The 14900-nt window shown below is 43.8% G+C and overlaps 1 protein-coding gene across 1 annotated transcript in view; it reads left to right on the top strand.

Moving 5' to 3' along the window:
* LOC308317535 (multiple epidermal growth factor-like domains protein 9) overlaps positions 1-13004 on the top strand; it is a 34564-nt gene extending 21560 nt beyond the window's left edge. Inside the window, exons 4-6 of the mRNA XM_080766617.1 lie at positions 498-647; positions 9125-9394; positions 10649-13004. Of these exons, the coding sequence (XP_080622743.1) occupies positions 498-647; positions 9125-9394; positions 10649-11193 (965 nt within the window). The 3' untranslated portion in view covers positions 11194-13004. The remainder of the gene's footprint in view (positions 1-497; positions 648-9124; positions 9395-10648) is intronic.
* Positions 13005-14900: the final 1896 nt, after the last annotated feature.

Below are 14900 nucleotides of genomic sequence, written 5' to 3'. Positions count from 1 at the left end.
TGCAGTAAAACACGGTTGGATGTTTCATAGTCTGTAAGCAAATTCAGAGACAGCCGGGTAATAACATTTACCGCACCAATATTTATATTACCCTCCTGGTAGACTTTACAACTCAGGCAGAGTTCGGGTGTGGTCTACATATACGGTTATGGCTGAACTTCTTTTTATCACAGACTGTGATAAGAAAAGGAAACCGGGCTAAGGCCTCACTCACACTGTTGCAACATGCATACAACATTTGTATGCATGTTGTGTAACAATTTACACAAATCCATGTATACAGTATCTTAGTTAGGAGGATAAAAATAATTCATCTTTTGGGTGACGCCGCCCGGCGATAGTGGGTGATTGGGCGATAGCCAATGAAATTCAAGCGACGCTCGCCGTGGGTCTCCAAGGTCTCCCGCTGTTAAAACGTAGGGTAAGTCCTTTGCAAGCCCGAACTGATCACCTGTTGTCTCTCTCTCTCTCTCTCTCTCTTTTGGTTTCTCCTCCAGGTGTGTGTCTGAACTGCCTGGACAACACCCAGGGCGCCAACTGTGAGGAATGCAAGCCCAAGCACTACCGCAGCCCGAGCGCTGCGCTGACGGACGCGTGCGCCCCCTGCCCCTGCTTCAACACCACGTCCACCGGCAGCTGTCACCAAGGTGAGAATCTCAATGGGTCAATCCAGGAATCAAACGATTCAAACAAAATCTAAATTAAAACCCATTCTGGGCGGGAACCCCTTTTGGTGTTTTATGTTATACTTTAGCTATTGATCTAGTGCCGCGCTATGAGCTTGTAGATCTGCTATTTTTGATAAATCTTGAAAATGTGGCGCATGTCTTTGAATATATTCTTTCGTTTTTCGTTTTTTTACTCATATCTTTGCTTCTGGAGGGGTCCCTGGAACAACATATTTTCAGATGGGGGTTGGTGGCCAAATACAGATAGTTCTGGCGGTCCTTGAGATGAAAAAGGTTGAGGACCACTGACATAGAAACATATAGGTTTTTAAGAAGACTGTTAGGATTTTGAAGCCTTTTTAGTTTTTTTAGAATCGGCCTCAGGTCAAAATGGGTTAAGACTGTGTGCATTATTAGAATGCATTATTTACTGTATTCTAGCCGGCTAGTTGATTATTCAGAGCAGCATGTAGTGCATTATTGGCCTCTTCGTGCTCAAGGACACCTCCTCGACGGGTTTTCATTTCCATCGTTGCCGTCGATGGGTACACAATTGTTGTCTTTTGGTGAGGGATTGAACCAGTGACGTCTTCGTTATGGAATGCTATGCCACCCTGAAACCTGTCCTGAACCTTGAATGAGGTCAATCCGGTGTTCGAACCCTACACGGTCACAAAAAATGTCACTGCATGCAAACGCAGCACAGGCATTGAATTCGATAATCATTAAACTGCTGATAATCATTAAAACCACTAGAAGTGCTCAGAGACTAGATAAGAGCTACAGCGCCAGTGGCATGTTCTGGTTGATTTGATTTGAATGCCAGTGGCATGTTCAGTTTATAAACCTCCTGGCTGCTTGTCTGGATGCTAGACCGATAACTAGTAACTACATTACCCTGGGGCCTGGGAACGGCTTCTTAAAGTGTCTAGTGCACCGACCAATGAAGTTACATTTGATGCTGTGCAGATCTGTTTACATTCCCCCGGTCATGAAAAACGCATTGCGATAGGTCGGGGGAAACAAAAGACATCGGGTGCCGGAAGTCTTTCCCCATATATAGACATATTGGGCTGTAGTTCTTCACCAGGCCTTTCTCCTCGTGAGATTGGAAAAGTCTAGGAACAAGGTTAACGACAGGGCAACCAGCTGCAGGTGGGAGAGTTCACACTGAAACACACGCACGCACACACTGAAATTACAAGTAGGCTAACAATCTTTTTTTCGAAAGATAAAGACGTGTCAACATTATATGTTCTTATCTCTCGCTGAAATTGTGTCCCAACTCTTTTGTGTTCGTTTTTTTTGTTGTTGTTGCTATTGGCCATATATGCCTCTGTTGGGTGTGTGTGCAATCCCCAATATGACTTTATTTTCGTTGGCATCGGCAAGCAGCATCATAATACAATCGATAGTCGTGGAGTTTTTACCTGGTGCTTCACGGACGTGCTACTGATGACAACCATTTAGGATCAGTTACAGTGACATGTGATTCAGGGAACTCTCATTCCATGCTATATAGAGGGCAATGGTTCCCAAGGTGGGGTCCGGGGACCCCCAGGGGTCCTTGAGAGAGTTCCAGGGGGTCCCCAGCTAAATTATATTTTGTAACTTATGGGTCTGTAACTCTGAGAACCAAACGGACCCATTTGGTTCCATTTGTACACTCTCAGAGTTAAATTAACATTGATTTTACAATATAAATTGGGGGTCCCAGAGATAGAAATGCCATTAAATGGGGGTCCGTAGCCTAAAATGCATGTCAAACTGGGGGGTCCTTGAAATTAAACAGGTTGAGAATCACTGCTAGAGCCGTAATAACTTCTCTTATGGTGGTCCCTGGCATATCTCTTCAAATGGGGTTCCGCGGGATAATTAGTGTCAACTTGGGGGTCCTTGACGGACATGAAAAGGTTTGGGAACCATGGCTATAGGGGACAGTGCAGACGGTAGCCTATACATAAAGCCTCTACTGTATATACAGTACACACACAGACGTCTAGAATTATGTTCAGTATGAACCCTGAACCGTCCTAGACGTGGACTCCCATGTCGCTCTCCTCTCGTTCCCGATTTACACTTCGTCGCACACCGAAAGTAGCTGTAGTACTGTATATACGTGGCGTATAGATCAGCTATTTTTGGCGCGTGGCTTTTACATCACCGGGCCTCGCAAATAAGTATAAATCAAGCTCCCCCCCCCCCCCCCCCCCCCCCCCTCCCTTCCATGGAGCCCATTGGAGGTGGGCCGTCCCTGCCTGGCAACAAGAAGCTGTCAGGTTGTGTTTGCACCCAGCCAGAGGCCAACTGGCTGGGGATGGGAATGGAGCAGAAGGGGCTGTGCAACGCCACCACGCATGTGGAGTACACACGCGCGCGCACGCGCGCACACACACACACACACATTACAGCAAGTCATGCAGCAGTGGTGGAACTAGAGGCATCGCGTCTCCCGTCCTGTCCATTCAGTGACCATATGAAGGGTTATGTTGCACAGGGGGGGGGGGGGGGGAAATATGCACAGAATCATCGCAGCCTGTAAAGGGCTGCTCTTATATAACTGAGTGGTGTGAGTGCACTGTGTCTGTTGGTGGTGGTGGGGGGGGGGGGGGGGTGGGGGTTCAGCTGAAGACGGACGTTGCTGTAGCAACAGTGAATAATGAGAAAATGCCACAATGCGGTACCACCGGTGCCGGGGATACTTGTCTGACTGGCGCTGACGAATGGCCAAGAAAGACCACCATCTGCAAATGAAGGGCTTCCCGTAATCATAGAGAGAGAAGAAGTGTTGTTGCATCCATTTCAGGAAAATGTGGGTCACACATATCAAATGATCCGTGCAAAGTCGAATCTTTTCTCAATGGTATATGGATAGGATGGCTGGGCTCATTCATCCGGAAGGCTACTAAAACATTGACTGTTTTCCTTGTGTGTGCGACTGTGCGTGTGAGAGTGTGTGGAAGTAATGATGCTCATGCGGAAACAACAACATCTGTGCGCGGTATGTCCATTTTTTTTGTAGTTAAGAGGCACGATGTGCCAGACTTCACTAACTAGACTACTACACGTGCTGTGAGAAGTTATGTGTAAACAACCGGGTCAACTCCTGCACACAGAACCTTGAACCCCATACCAGTGCTGCTGGCGAGTATATCGTGTTTCACTCACGGTGGTGATATAACACATCGGCGTCTAGCTGCCACTGGACTCTTCAGCAGGGGTTAAACCCATTCTGGGCAGGAACCCCTCTTGGTGTTTTAAGCATTATGTTACACTTTAGCTATTGAAAGATAGCAGACCTACAAGCTCGTAGTGCTGCACTCTGTGCCGTGCTACGAGCTTGTATAGGTCTGCTATTTATTTATTTTTTATCGTGAAAATGTGGCGCAAATCTTTGAATATATATTCTTTCAGTGCAAACTTTTTTTTTAACTCATATCTTTGCTTCTGGGGGGGTCCCTGGAACAACATATTTTGAGATGGTGGTCGCGGGCCAAATACTTGGGGGTCCTTGACATGAAATAGTTTGAGAACCACCGACATAGAAACAATGGGGTTTTCAGAGAACATCCAAGATTTTAAATTTCTCAGGTCTAAATGGGTTCATTCCCGCTAATCATGAACAGTCTGAGCACTAGTGGTGAGCGGAGCCGTGTCACATGATCATTCCAGATTGAGGTCTATAGATGTAGGGCATTCGTTCAGGAAAAGTGGTACGAACTGAAGCGAGGCAGGCCTGTCGCCGTCTGAAATGATCACGTGCATTTGTCCAACCAAGAACCGTCTAAGTCCATAATAACTCACCAGAATGTGTAAATTATAGATTCATGCTGCATTATCTAGTGGAGTAGGCGTGCGCACGCACACACACACACACACACACACACACACACACCGTTTCACTGTGTTATCACTGTACTTCACTATGATGTGGGAGTTGGTTAACCATGTTAAGGTCTTAACCACTTACCGGTAAGCCCTATTTTGTATTTCATCCAATGGGAATTGTGGAAATAGCCAGTCCACAAGTAGCCTCGGAAACCCAGACGTTTTTATTTCCAGGGAGAAAAAGAAAGTCTGGGACCGAGTCCATTTCAATTCGGCATAGAGTAGTGCAAACGTTGATCACTCTCTGCTGATTTCTGATCGTCTGCACCTTTGTTAAATTGACGCACCCGTACACACACTCCTCTCTCTCTCTCTGACCTCGAATTAATTAGTCTCATGTCGCGCAGCTGCGTCTAGATTCTCCCGGCGGATCCTGCCGGGAGCTGCCTATGCCATAGAAAGCATAGGTGGACCCCAGGCTGGTCCACAAGCTGCCATCGCATCACGAGCTTGTAGGTTTAACTAAGATATTTGAAAATGTTCGAAAATTGTCTCCGGTGTGAAAGTAGTTAAAGGGCCTATTATATAACTATTGAATATTTCAAAACACACTGGCTTCACCGAAAGATCACAAGGGCTGTGATCTTTCATGCCTCCCAGCAGGTTGGGAAACACTAGTGGAGGGTGTCTACAATATGGGTTACCCACATCCAAATTAGATGTGCTATGATTTCATAGCCAGAAATATTTAATAACCGTTTTTTCCTACTGTACCCAGTAGCAAACAGTATTTATCTTTGTGTAATGTTATTGGTTTTAGACTTTGCGTAATAACTACATAAGTATGTATACAGATTTAGCTAGAATGTGAGGATGAGTTATGAATTTACACAAATCCATGTATACAGTATCTTAGTTAGGAGACCAGTAGAGCTGAAATGACCAGCCAATTATTTATTCTGCTGACCAAGTTTCCTGGTGTAATAAATACATTTCATGTTATGGTTTTATATTCCATTAATAGTGAAAATCAGACCGCCTAGATTTCTAATTACCCTGCTTTACCGTAATACCTTGATACCGACCAAGGCACATCAAAACTTAGAAATAAAGGCTAGACAATGTCATACATTCTACAATGGCAAATCGTACAAATACCGTCATATTTGGTTTACCCCCTGACCTGTCAGGAAGATTATATGTAAAAATATATACTTCCCAAGCCTAATTCAGAGCGCTCACTGTCTCTCACACACACACACACACACACACACACACACACACACACACACACACACACACACGTGTGTACACACACACACACACACACACACACACACACACACACACACACACGTACACACGTACACACACACGTGTACACACACACACAAACTCAAGTTCCCTGTGTATCGTTTCCTTCCATAGCGAGTATGTAACATGTGATGTGGGTGAGAGAAGCAGTTACAACCGTTAGATAATAGAATTCTTGAAAATGGATAGGAAGATAAACACATGTTCAAAAGAACACTGACCATTATGCTCCTCTGCCTGTTGCTTTGTCGGCCTTTGCAATGGAAGCCAGGGACATAAAGCTACAAACTGACACCCGACACTTATGTATGACAGGCGTGACGCACTGCAAAAAACGTTGAGCTGGTTTCAACTTTTTTGCAGTGCTCCAATGACGCAGTGGACCGTCAATCAATCATAATATTTGTCTCACCATTTTCTCTCCTTAACAATTCCTGCTCTGTTCTGTAAAAGGAAGGAAAAACCCTCATTCGGGCCAGTTCTCTGTGCTATTTAACCCTGCCATTTTCAGTCACGTAGTGTGGCTTGAGCAATACTTCAACAGCGACAATGTTAGCCTTTTCCCCCCCTCTGGTAGTACTGTGAACACTGCATAAGTCACGCAACTTCAGATTCCCGCAAATAAAGCTCTAAATTGCTACAAAAATGTTGATCTTTCAACCCCATGAATCCTATAGCGTTCCTATTCTGGGGTGAACATTCTGTGAAAATAACAGATCTACGGTTGTGTCGTTGCGGCGCATTTTGAGCTTGTAGATTTTTGGGGAAGAGATTTGGTGTAAACGGAAAAAGAAGTATAGACTAGAGCCCTGGAGGACCCATGTCTTTGTCAACTAAAGTTTTTTAAGTGGTTAAGAAAAGGTTCAGGACCCCCTCAGCCAAAACATATTCTGTACATCATAATTATGTTTGAGTTATCCTCACCTCAGGCTTTCCACCTCGGAGGAAGGACCTGATCTGTGTTACTTATCGCCTGTGTGATCCAGTCTAGACTAGACCGGATGATAAAAAACTAAAGAAATTTAAAAAAAATAAGCTCTCCTAATTATTCCAGTTTGTGGATTCCGTTCTATTCTGCGTTGCTTTGTTTTGGTCCCCCTGTTTGTTTTTAGTCTCACCAGTGGCTGCGAGTTGGAATAAAAGAAGCATAATACCAAACAAGCTATTCCAAGAAGTATACTTGAAGAAACTTGTCGGATTCAATTATGATGCCCTTGATCACTGGGGATTTTGGGTAATATGCAGCAGTGTTGTTTTCGTCGACTAAAACTAAGACGGAAAATGTTCGTCGACTACCTTTTTCCACTGACAAAAACTATTGGAAACTAAACTAAGCTATGATGACTAAAACTAAGACTAGAAATACTGACAATTTCGTCAACAAATAAAAACTAGACTAAAATGTTAGGAAGGGACTATAGTGGACAAGAGATCCAGTATAAGTCCTTTTACACTTGGTTGCATGCTGAAAAAAGCAAGTGTAAAAATAGTCATTACGACGGCATCAAAGCCTGCCAAAATACATTTTAGTCGACTAAATCACCTGTAGATTTAGTCGACTAAATTCTCATGACATTTAGTCGACTAAAACTAAACCAACACTAACACATACCATGTGACTAAAACTAAGTGAAAACTAATCAAGAGACTTTGTGACTAAAACTAAAATAGACATTTGCTGCCAAAAACAACACTGATTACAGTACGGATTCCGGTTTGGGAGTTCTACTGCTTGGTTGTACTACTAGTACAAACCAGTGACTACAACATGACGCAGGATATCATCTGCTCCCGACCGGATCGCAAACCCAAAATGGGATACCTCCCAGACTAACAAGAGAGACAAAAATAAAATCGACTTCATTATTATTATCCCATTTGGACCTGAATTTAAAAGAATTAAATCCTGTCAGTTTTCTGTATCAGTGGTGCTCATAATTTCATGTCAAGGACCACAAAAATGATATGTAATCGGCCGCCGACCCCCCATCTGAAAACATGTTGTTCCAGGGACCCCCACAGAAGCAAAGATTTTTGTTAAAAACGTTCGCTCTGAAAGAATATATATTCAAAGATTTGTGCCACATGTTTTTTTAATATAGCAGAACTACAAGTTCATGAGCTTGTAGATCTACTATTTTTCAATAGTCTAACATATAACATAATGCTTAAAACACCAAAAGGGGTTCCCGCCCAAAATGGGTTAAACTCGGTGACCTTGTTTTGAATAAAAGGTGCCCACAGGGGGTGGCATGGTGCAGTGCAGAGTGTTGTGGTATCAGACCCTAGTGGTCATGACACGGAGCAGTGTGGCGTCATATTACCATGACCGGAGGCCTTTCAGTGGAAAGCTGACCCTAGAGAGGACACCGATGTGATGATAATGAAGAATAATGATCCTCCGCGATAAGGCATTGGGCATTGAGATCAATTCTAGTAGGACCTTTAGAATCTATTTCTGCATTTTAATGCTCTGCGGATGTGGGAGAGTGTTTTGAGACTAGAGCAGATTAGTGTGTGTGTGTGTGTGTGTGTGTGTGTGTGTGTGTGTGTGTGTGTGTGTGTGTGTGTGTGTGTGTGTGTGTGTGTGTGTGTGTGTGTGTGTGTGTGTGTGTGTGTGTATATATATGTCACATCATCTAAATTGCATTATGTAACGTAATCATTGCTGTCGTGGAACTGTTGTATGTCCATAACATTACTTTTTCAGGGAATGGAAAAATAAATGACCTGTGTTCCAATGGGTCCAGTGTCGTTATTGTTTAGTCACAATGTCTGTTGTCGTTGTCATTTAGGGGCGAAATGTTTCATTCAAATATGGATATACAATGGATAATATGCCATTTTGTTAATGGCTCTAGCTGTCTTTTTTTTCTCCCTTTTTTATTTTTTACTGTTACATTTCTTTAATTAATTGATTGATTTTTATAATCAATTAAATCAACTTGTTTGATTAACAGTTGCGTCCCTAACCCTGGCATTGATTGTGCTGTTATAGTCTCTTTCTGCCTGCAATTCATGTCTGTCTCCCCAGCCAGTAGACTGTGATCTTGAGCCATCTAGTGGCGAAGTTAGGGATGACTCAGGGGGATAATATGCTTCTAGCACCCAGACAAAGCAAACAGTAAAAGTTTTAATGTTTCAACCAAGAGTGCTTTAGTGCTTACACTTACAGCATGTTTAGAGACGCAGGTGCCAGGCCTATTGAACTGGTAATGGTGAATGTATCCTCCAAAACCACACACACAGCGCATTCGGCCTAGAAATAATAAATCCCATTGTCTTTTTGTCCTCATCTGTCTTTTTCTATACAGACTCTGACGGCCTCCCAGTATGCGACCAGTGCCTTCCCCAGTACAGCGGTTTGAGGTGTGACGAGTGCAGCGCTGGGTTCTACAAATTGGCTGGCAAGTGTGTGCCCTGTGAGTGCAGTGGGAACGCAGACCCAAAAGGCCCGGCCCAGATGTGCCACCCGGACACCGGGCACTGCCTCCGCTGTGGGAACAACACCACAGGGCTTCACTGCCAGCTGTGTGTCCCTGGCTTCACCGGGGACGCACGTGCCCACAACTGCAGCCGTGCAGGTAATGGTTTAACTGAGATCAGATTCTACAAATGTCTTCTTCATCCTGACAGTTTTCTGAAAAAGCTATGTTTCTATGTCAGTGGTTCTTCGATTTAAAAAGAATAGCAGACCTACAAGCTCGTAGCGCGACACTCGGTGGCCATCTTTTCGATGATGAGAGGTTTTGATGGCAGAATATGGCAATGGTCTGAAGACTAGGAATATGTAGGAAATGATATACTGTGTGTCGCCCCACTCACTCAATTCTCACTTGGTAATGGCCTCAAAATACAATATCAGGATGTGTCCACTGTAGCTAGTTGAATGTTAACATATAAGATCAGGTGCAAAGAGGCCTGGTTAGCTTTATTGTACAGCTATACTGTTATTTTATATGCTCACATTATACTCATGAATCACAAGAAATAATATATATAATAAGAGAGAATAGTAACATTGATTGACTCAGTTTATGGTACCACGTTGGCGGGCTGTTGGAGCTCATAGGAAAGTAGATGGTCTGTACTCACAGTTCCTTAGCAAACCTGTGCAGAAGCTGCAGAAGTATGCAGTGGCAACCTCCGAGCACTTCTATTGCCCCAGCTGGTCCAGCAATGTCCTGAAGCACACTATATTCAAAGGAAAACCCACACACTAATTAACTTTTTATCCTTTACAACAAATTTTTGTTTATCAATTATACTGTAGAGTTCATACTCACTCAAATCTTGGGGCAAAAATAATATCCTCCAACACCCTCTCTTCTCCTCGCGCAGTGTTAGTGGGACAGCTGAACTTGTTTTTAGCTGTAGCACTAGCTTAGCATTTGTTTGGTGACACTGGTTGTGAATGACTGACTGAAACATTACAACTCTCCTGTAAATACAGGCTTCACTAATATAAAGCCACACTGGTGCAAACCCTGCAGCTCTTAACTGAGATGCAACAGGATTTGACAATTCCCTGAACTTATTTAAACACTTAATGTCCCTGTTTGTCCCAAAAACTCCAGTCTCTCCCTGCTTCCTCATTTTTTCCCACAAGTCTTGCATGTTGATTGACAACCCAGTCCCCCAATAGCAATTCTGCCATGAACAAGCAGCAGTATAGATTGAAAGGAAATTTAAATAAAACTGTAGGCCTATCTGTAGCAGGGTTCTCAAAATGTAAACAACATTTAACAGTGTACACAAATGTAAAAAATGATGCAAGGTACTACAAATAGTGTCTTAACAATTTGGCCTAACTTTGTGACTTTCTTTACCCACTACAGCATCACGGATCGTCCCCACACCGGCAGGAGTGACCACAACAGGGTCCCCTAAATCCAGCACATCCTCCCCGACTCCGTCGGCCACCAGCAGCACACCATCTACCACAGCCAGCAGCACCTCAGCCTCCCCCCGGACCAACACCAGCACTGTGCCACCCCGGGCAGCCTCCATCGCCACCACCACCGCCGCCGCCCAGACCCTGCTGACCAGCCTGGGCAGCCCCACGGACAACACCACGGCGGCGCGGACCGAGGTGTCCTGGACCCAGTTCAACATCATCATCCTGGCCGTGATCATCCTGGTGGTGCTGCTCCTGCTGGGCTTCGTGGGCGGCGTGTACACGTACAGGGAGTACCAGAACCGCAAGCTCAACGCTCCCTTCTGGACCATCGAGCTCAAGGAGGACAACATCAGCTTCAGCAGCTACCACGACAGCATCCCCAACGCCGACGTGTCGGGCCTGCTGGAGGACGAGGCCAACGAGGTGGCGCCCAACGGCCAGCTGGCCCTCACCACGCAGGGCAACTGCTACAGCAAGGCCTAGCGGCGGGTCCCTTACTGACTGACACCCCTCCACTTAGCCCCCACCCCACCCCACCCCGTGCCAGGGGCCCAGCTAGGGCCCCCTCCTCGCTGTGGGAGGTCACCACAAAGCTGCTGGATTGTACCAAAACAAAAACAACAAAAAATAAGAAAACCCACAACGCTCCATTGCGCATAACTACTGCTTTAACTCCACCCCAGCTCGCCTGCGGCGCTTCAGAACACTTTGCATTAAAGAACCAGGAGGACAAGCAGGGTGGGATCAAAGATTAGGGATGGTTTCAGTATGTGACAACAACAAAACTAAATGAAGCGGATCAGCAAAAATGGACCCAAAGAGAATAGTTTCTTGTTTCTGTTGTGTCCTGTAGAGGGCATTATTCCAGATCTGGTAGGTACAGTAATTGACAAAGCTAATAGGCAGGGATTAGATAGCCTACCTGTTTGCTGGTACATTGATTCCTGCACAGTTCTGTGTGGACAAAGAAGGACTTGCGTGTGATGATCCTAACATTTCAACATGTTTTCAGTGGGACTAATGAACAGTTTATTAAGTTATAACCTCGATCACATGAACAGTGGTCTTTAATGGAGACAATGATTGTTATTTAATTCATTTTTATTCCGTTATTTATTGTTTCACGTTTTTATTCTTGGGAGAAATGCTGCACATGTGTTGTGTTTTTTCATGGTGTTTTACCTTTTATGTGCTATTGAATGGTAATTTAATCGGGCAACATGTTTTCATGTACAGTTATGTGTGTCTTTGTGAGCGTTGTGAGAGTAATAGAGGGGAAATTAAGGCTGCTGGCGAAGGCAATTCATGACCTCATTCTTTTATTTTATTGCTTTTTATGATTTTATTATAAGTTGCCAGGCTTATTACCTTATCTTGAGTATTATAGAGGAGTGTTTGGCACAACTGCAGGGCGGTGACTTGTGCTAATTACAAACCACTGATAGGCCTACATTTTGATCCAGTCTTCAAATCCAATCTAATAATCTATTAGACTATATAGTCTATAGTAGTCATATTATCCATGTATCGATTGGTTTATGGCCCAAGCTCACTACGCAATAAAAACATGTTCATTTAACTTTAACTCTGAGTCAAATTAACATTGATTATTTTACTGTGCATGTACAAATATTACTCAAATTAATACAAAAATACTGAAGTGAACCCAACCTATACACGGTAACCTAGTAGTAGCCATGTTACTGTAATCAGTGTAGTCACACACAAACATTTTGAAGAAGGCAAATACAGCAATTTTGTGTAAAAGCAATCCACTTTATAATGTAACAATTTATCCTGGGGGCCTTGGTGAAATCTTTTGAAATCTGCTGTTTGTGAAACTACCATCGACACTTTGATGGCCTCTATTTGTTTGTTTTTGCTCTGTGGTAGATGATGGGGGTAGACGATGGAATTCACTCCTCAGGTATACTGGCTCTTTCCCCGACGTAATCACTGTAAATATGATATTGTACAGATGAATGTGAATAGTAGCGTTATTATTATTATTGTACAGGTAGAAGACGGCGTACACTCTCACACAGACCTTTGGACCTTTCACCTCGAAGGGGCTTAATTGTGGTGGTGATCACTCAACACAGCATTTCTTCTTGTTTGTTTTTTTCTCCACTAGCAATGACATTTTTCCCATGTGTATTCAGCTGCTGCCTGGACTGGAAACATGACTCGGACACCCAATTGTCGCGCTCAAGACAAGAGAATAGAAATGGTGTAAATATTAGTCCTCAAACTACTCAACTCTCAACACACATTATCGAATAAAATTGGGTTTAACTGTTCAACTAACTTGTTTCTCCATTACTCTGATTCCCACAATGCCCACATGAAGTACTATACTATTGGTATTTGTTTGTTTCCGCAATTTCCGCAATTACCATTTACGCAATTTACGCAATTAGCATTTCCGCAATTTCCGCAATTTCTATTTCCGCAATTTCCATTTCCGCAACTTCCGCAATTCCGCAATTTACGCAATTAGCATTTCCGCAATTTCCGCAATTACCATTTCCGCAATTTCCGCAATTTCCATTTCCGCAATTTCCATTTCCGCAATTACTACTCAAAACTACTCAACTCTCAACACACATTATCGAATAAAATTGGGTTTAACTGTTCAACTAACTTGTTTCTCCATTACTCTGATTCCCACAATGCCCACATGAAGTACTATAGACTATTGGTATTTGTTTGTTCATGGGCTCATGACTCATGGAGACAGACGGTGTGACGAACATAAACAATAACATCTGATGTGCAAGACACAGTGGTGTAAAGTAACTGTAGTACATGTACTCGAGCACTGTACTAAGTACAATTGTGTGTGTGTGTGTGTGTGTGTGTGTGTGTGTGTGTGTGTGTGTGTGTGTGTGTGTGTGTGTGTGTGTGTGTGTGTGTGTGTGTGAAAGTGAAGAACACTCGCTAAAAGGGGAAGAAATCTCGCCCCGGGACCGGGACGAGTGCTCTTCACTTTTTGGCGAGTGTTCTTCACTTTTTGGCGAGTCGCCAAGACCACTCGCTACCATTATTATTATTATTATTATTACTACAAAACACATATATATATATACATTCATCCATTTCAATATCTAAAGATCTACAAAGCTGAAAGCTCACTCGTAGATCGGCTACTTTCAAGAGATTTATATTTTTTATTGAATACTAAAATTAAAAACTAAATTCATCAAGACAGAAAATAATAATATATAGTAAATATGCAAAACATTATGCAAGTAGTAATTACTACAGAAAGAGTACAGTAAACAGTTGTGGGGCAGGGTTCATTTCCAGTGCTCTTTTAGAGCGGTTTTGAAGTAGGACTCAAGGACACACATTTTTATGACTGTTGCTTGACATTTTGAACTTGCATAGTCTACATGCAACACCTCTGCAATCACATCCGATGTGCAAGATAACGAACCTGTTTTGAAGCAGGTGTCGGTGTGAGATATACGCGGTATGCGTGCGTTCCATAGAGTATGGGGGGGGTGCGTTCTGGTTCTGTGACGAAATGATTTTCCGTGAGCGCTCCTCCCTTCCGCTCTCTGTGATGTGATGCGCTGGTGTGTGTGTGTGTGTGTGTGTGTGTGTGTGTGTGTGTGTGTGTGTGTGTGTGTGTGTGTGTGCGTGCGCGTGCGTGTGTGTGTGTGTGATATAGAGCAGTGGTTCCCAAAGTGGGGTCCGGGGACCCCCAGGGGTACCTGAGGGAGTTCCAGGGGGGACCCATCTATTTTGTTCATGTTCATAAAGTGCTAAAGTGTTTAAAGCAGTGGTTCCCAAACTTTTTCATGTCAAGGACCCCCAAATTGACACTACTTAGCCTGTGGACCCCCATTTGAAAAGATATGCCAGGGACCCCCATAAGAGAAGAGAAGGCGTACACATTTAGACATCTACATTTAGACGTCTACATTTAGACGTCTGTATACATTTAGACGTCTACATTTAGACGTATACATTTAGACGTATACATTTAGACAGTGTCCCCCCGAGTGCCTCCCCAGTGTCCCCCCGAGTGCCTCCCCAATGCCTCCCCAGTGTGCCCCCCGAGTGCCTTCCCAGTGCCTCCCCAGTGTGCCCCTGAGTGCCTCCCCAGTGTCCCCCAGTGTCTCCAATAGCAATACAAGAGCAATAATACAAATTAATCTTAATGTATTAATCTTATTAATTAA

Source organism: Protomyctophum bolini (assembly GCF_963924005.1).
Source record: "Protomyctophum bolini genome assembly, chromosome: 6".
Classification (NCBI taxonomy): domain Eukaryota; kingdom Metazoa; phylum Chordata; class Actinopteri; order Myctophiformes; family Myctophidae; genus Protomyctophum; species Protomyctophum bolini.
The sequence above is the reverse complement of the archived record's forward strand: the minus strand, read 5'-3'. Positions and strand labels throughout refer to the sequence as shown.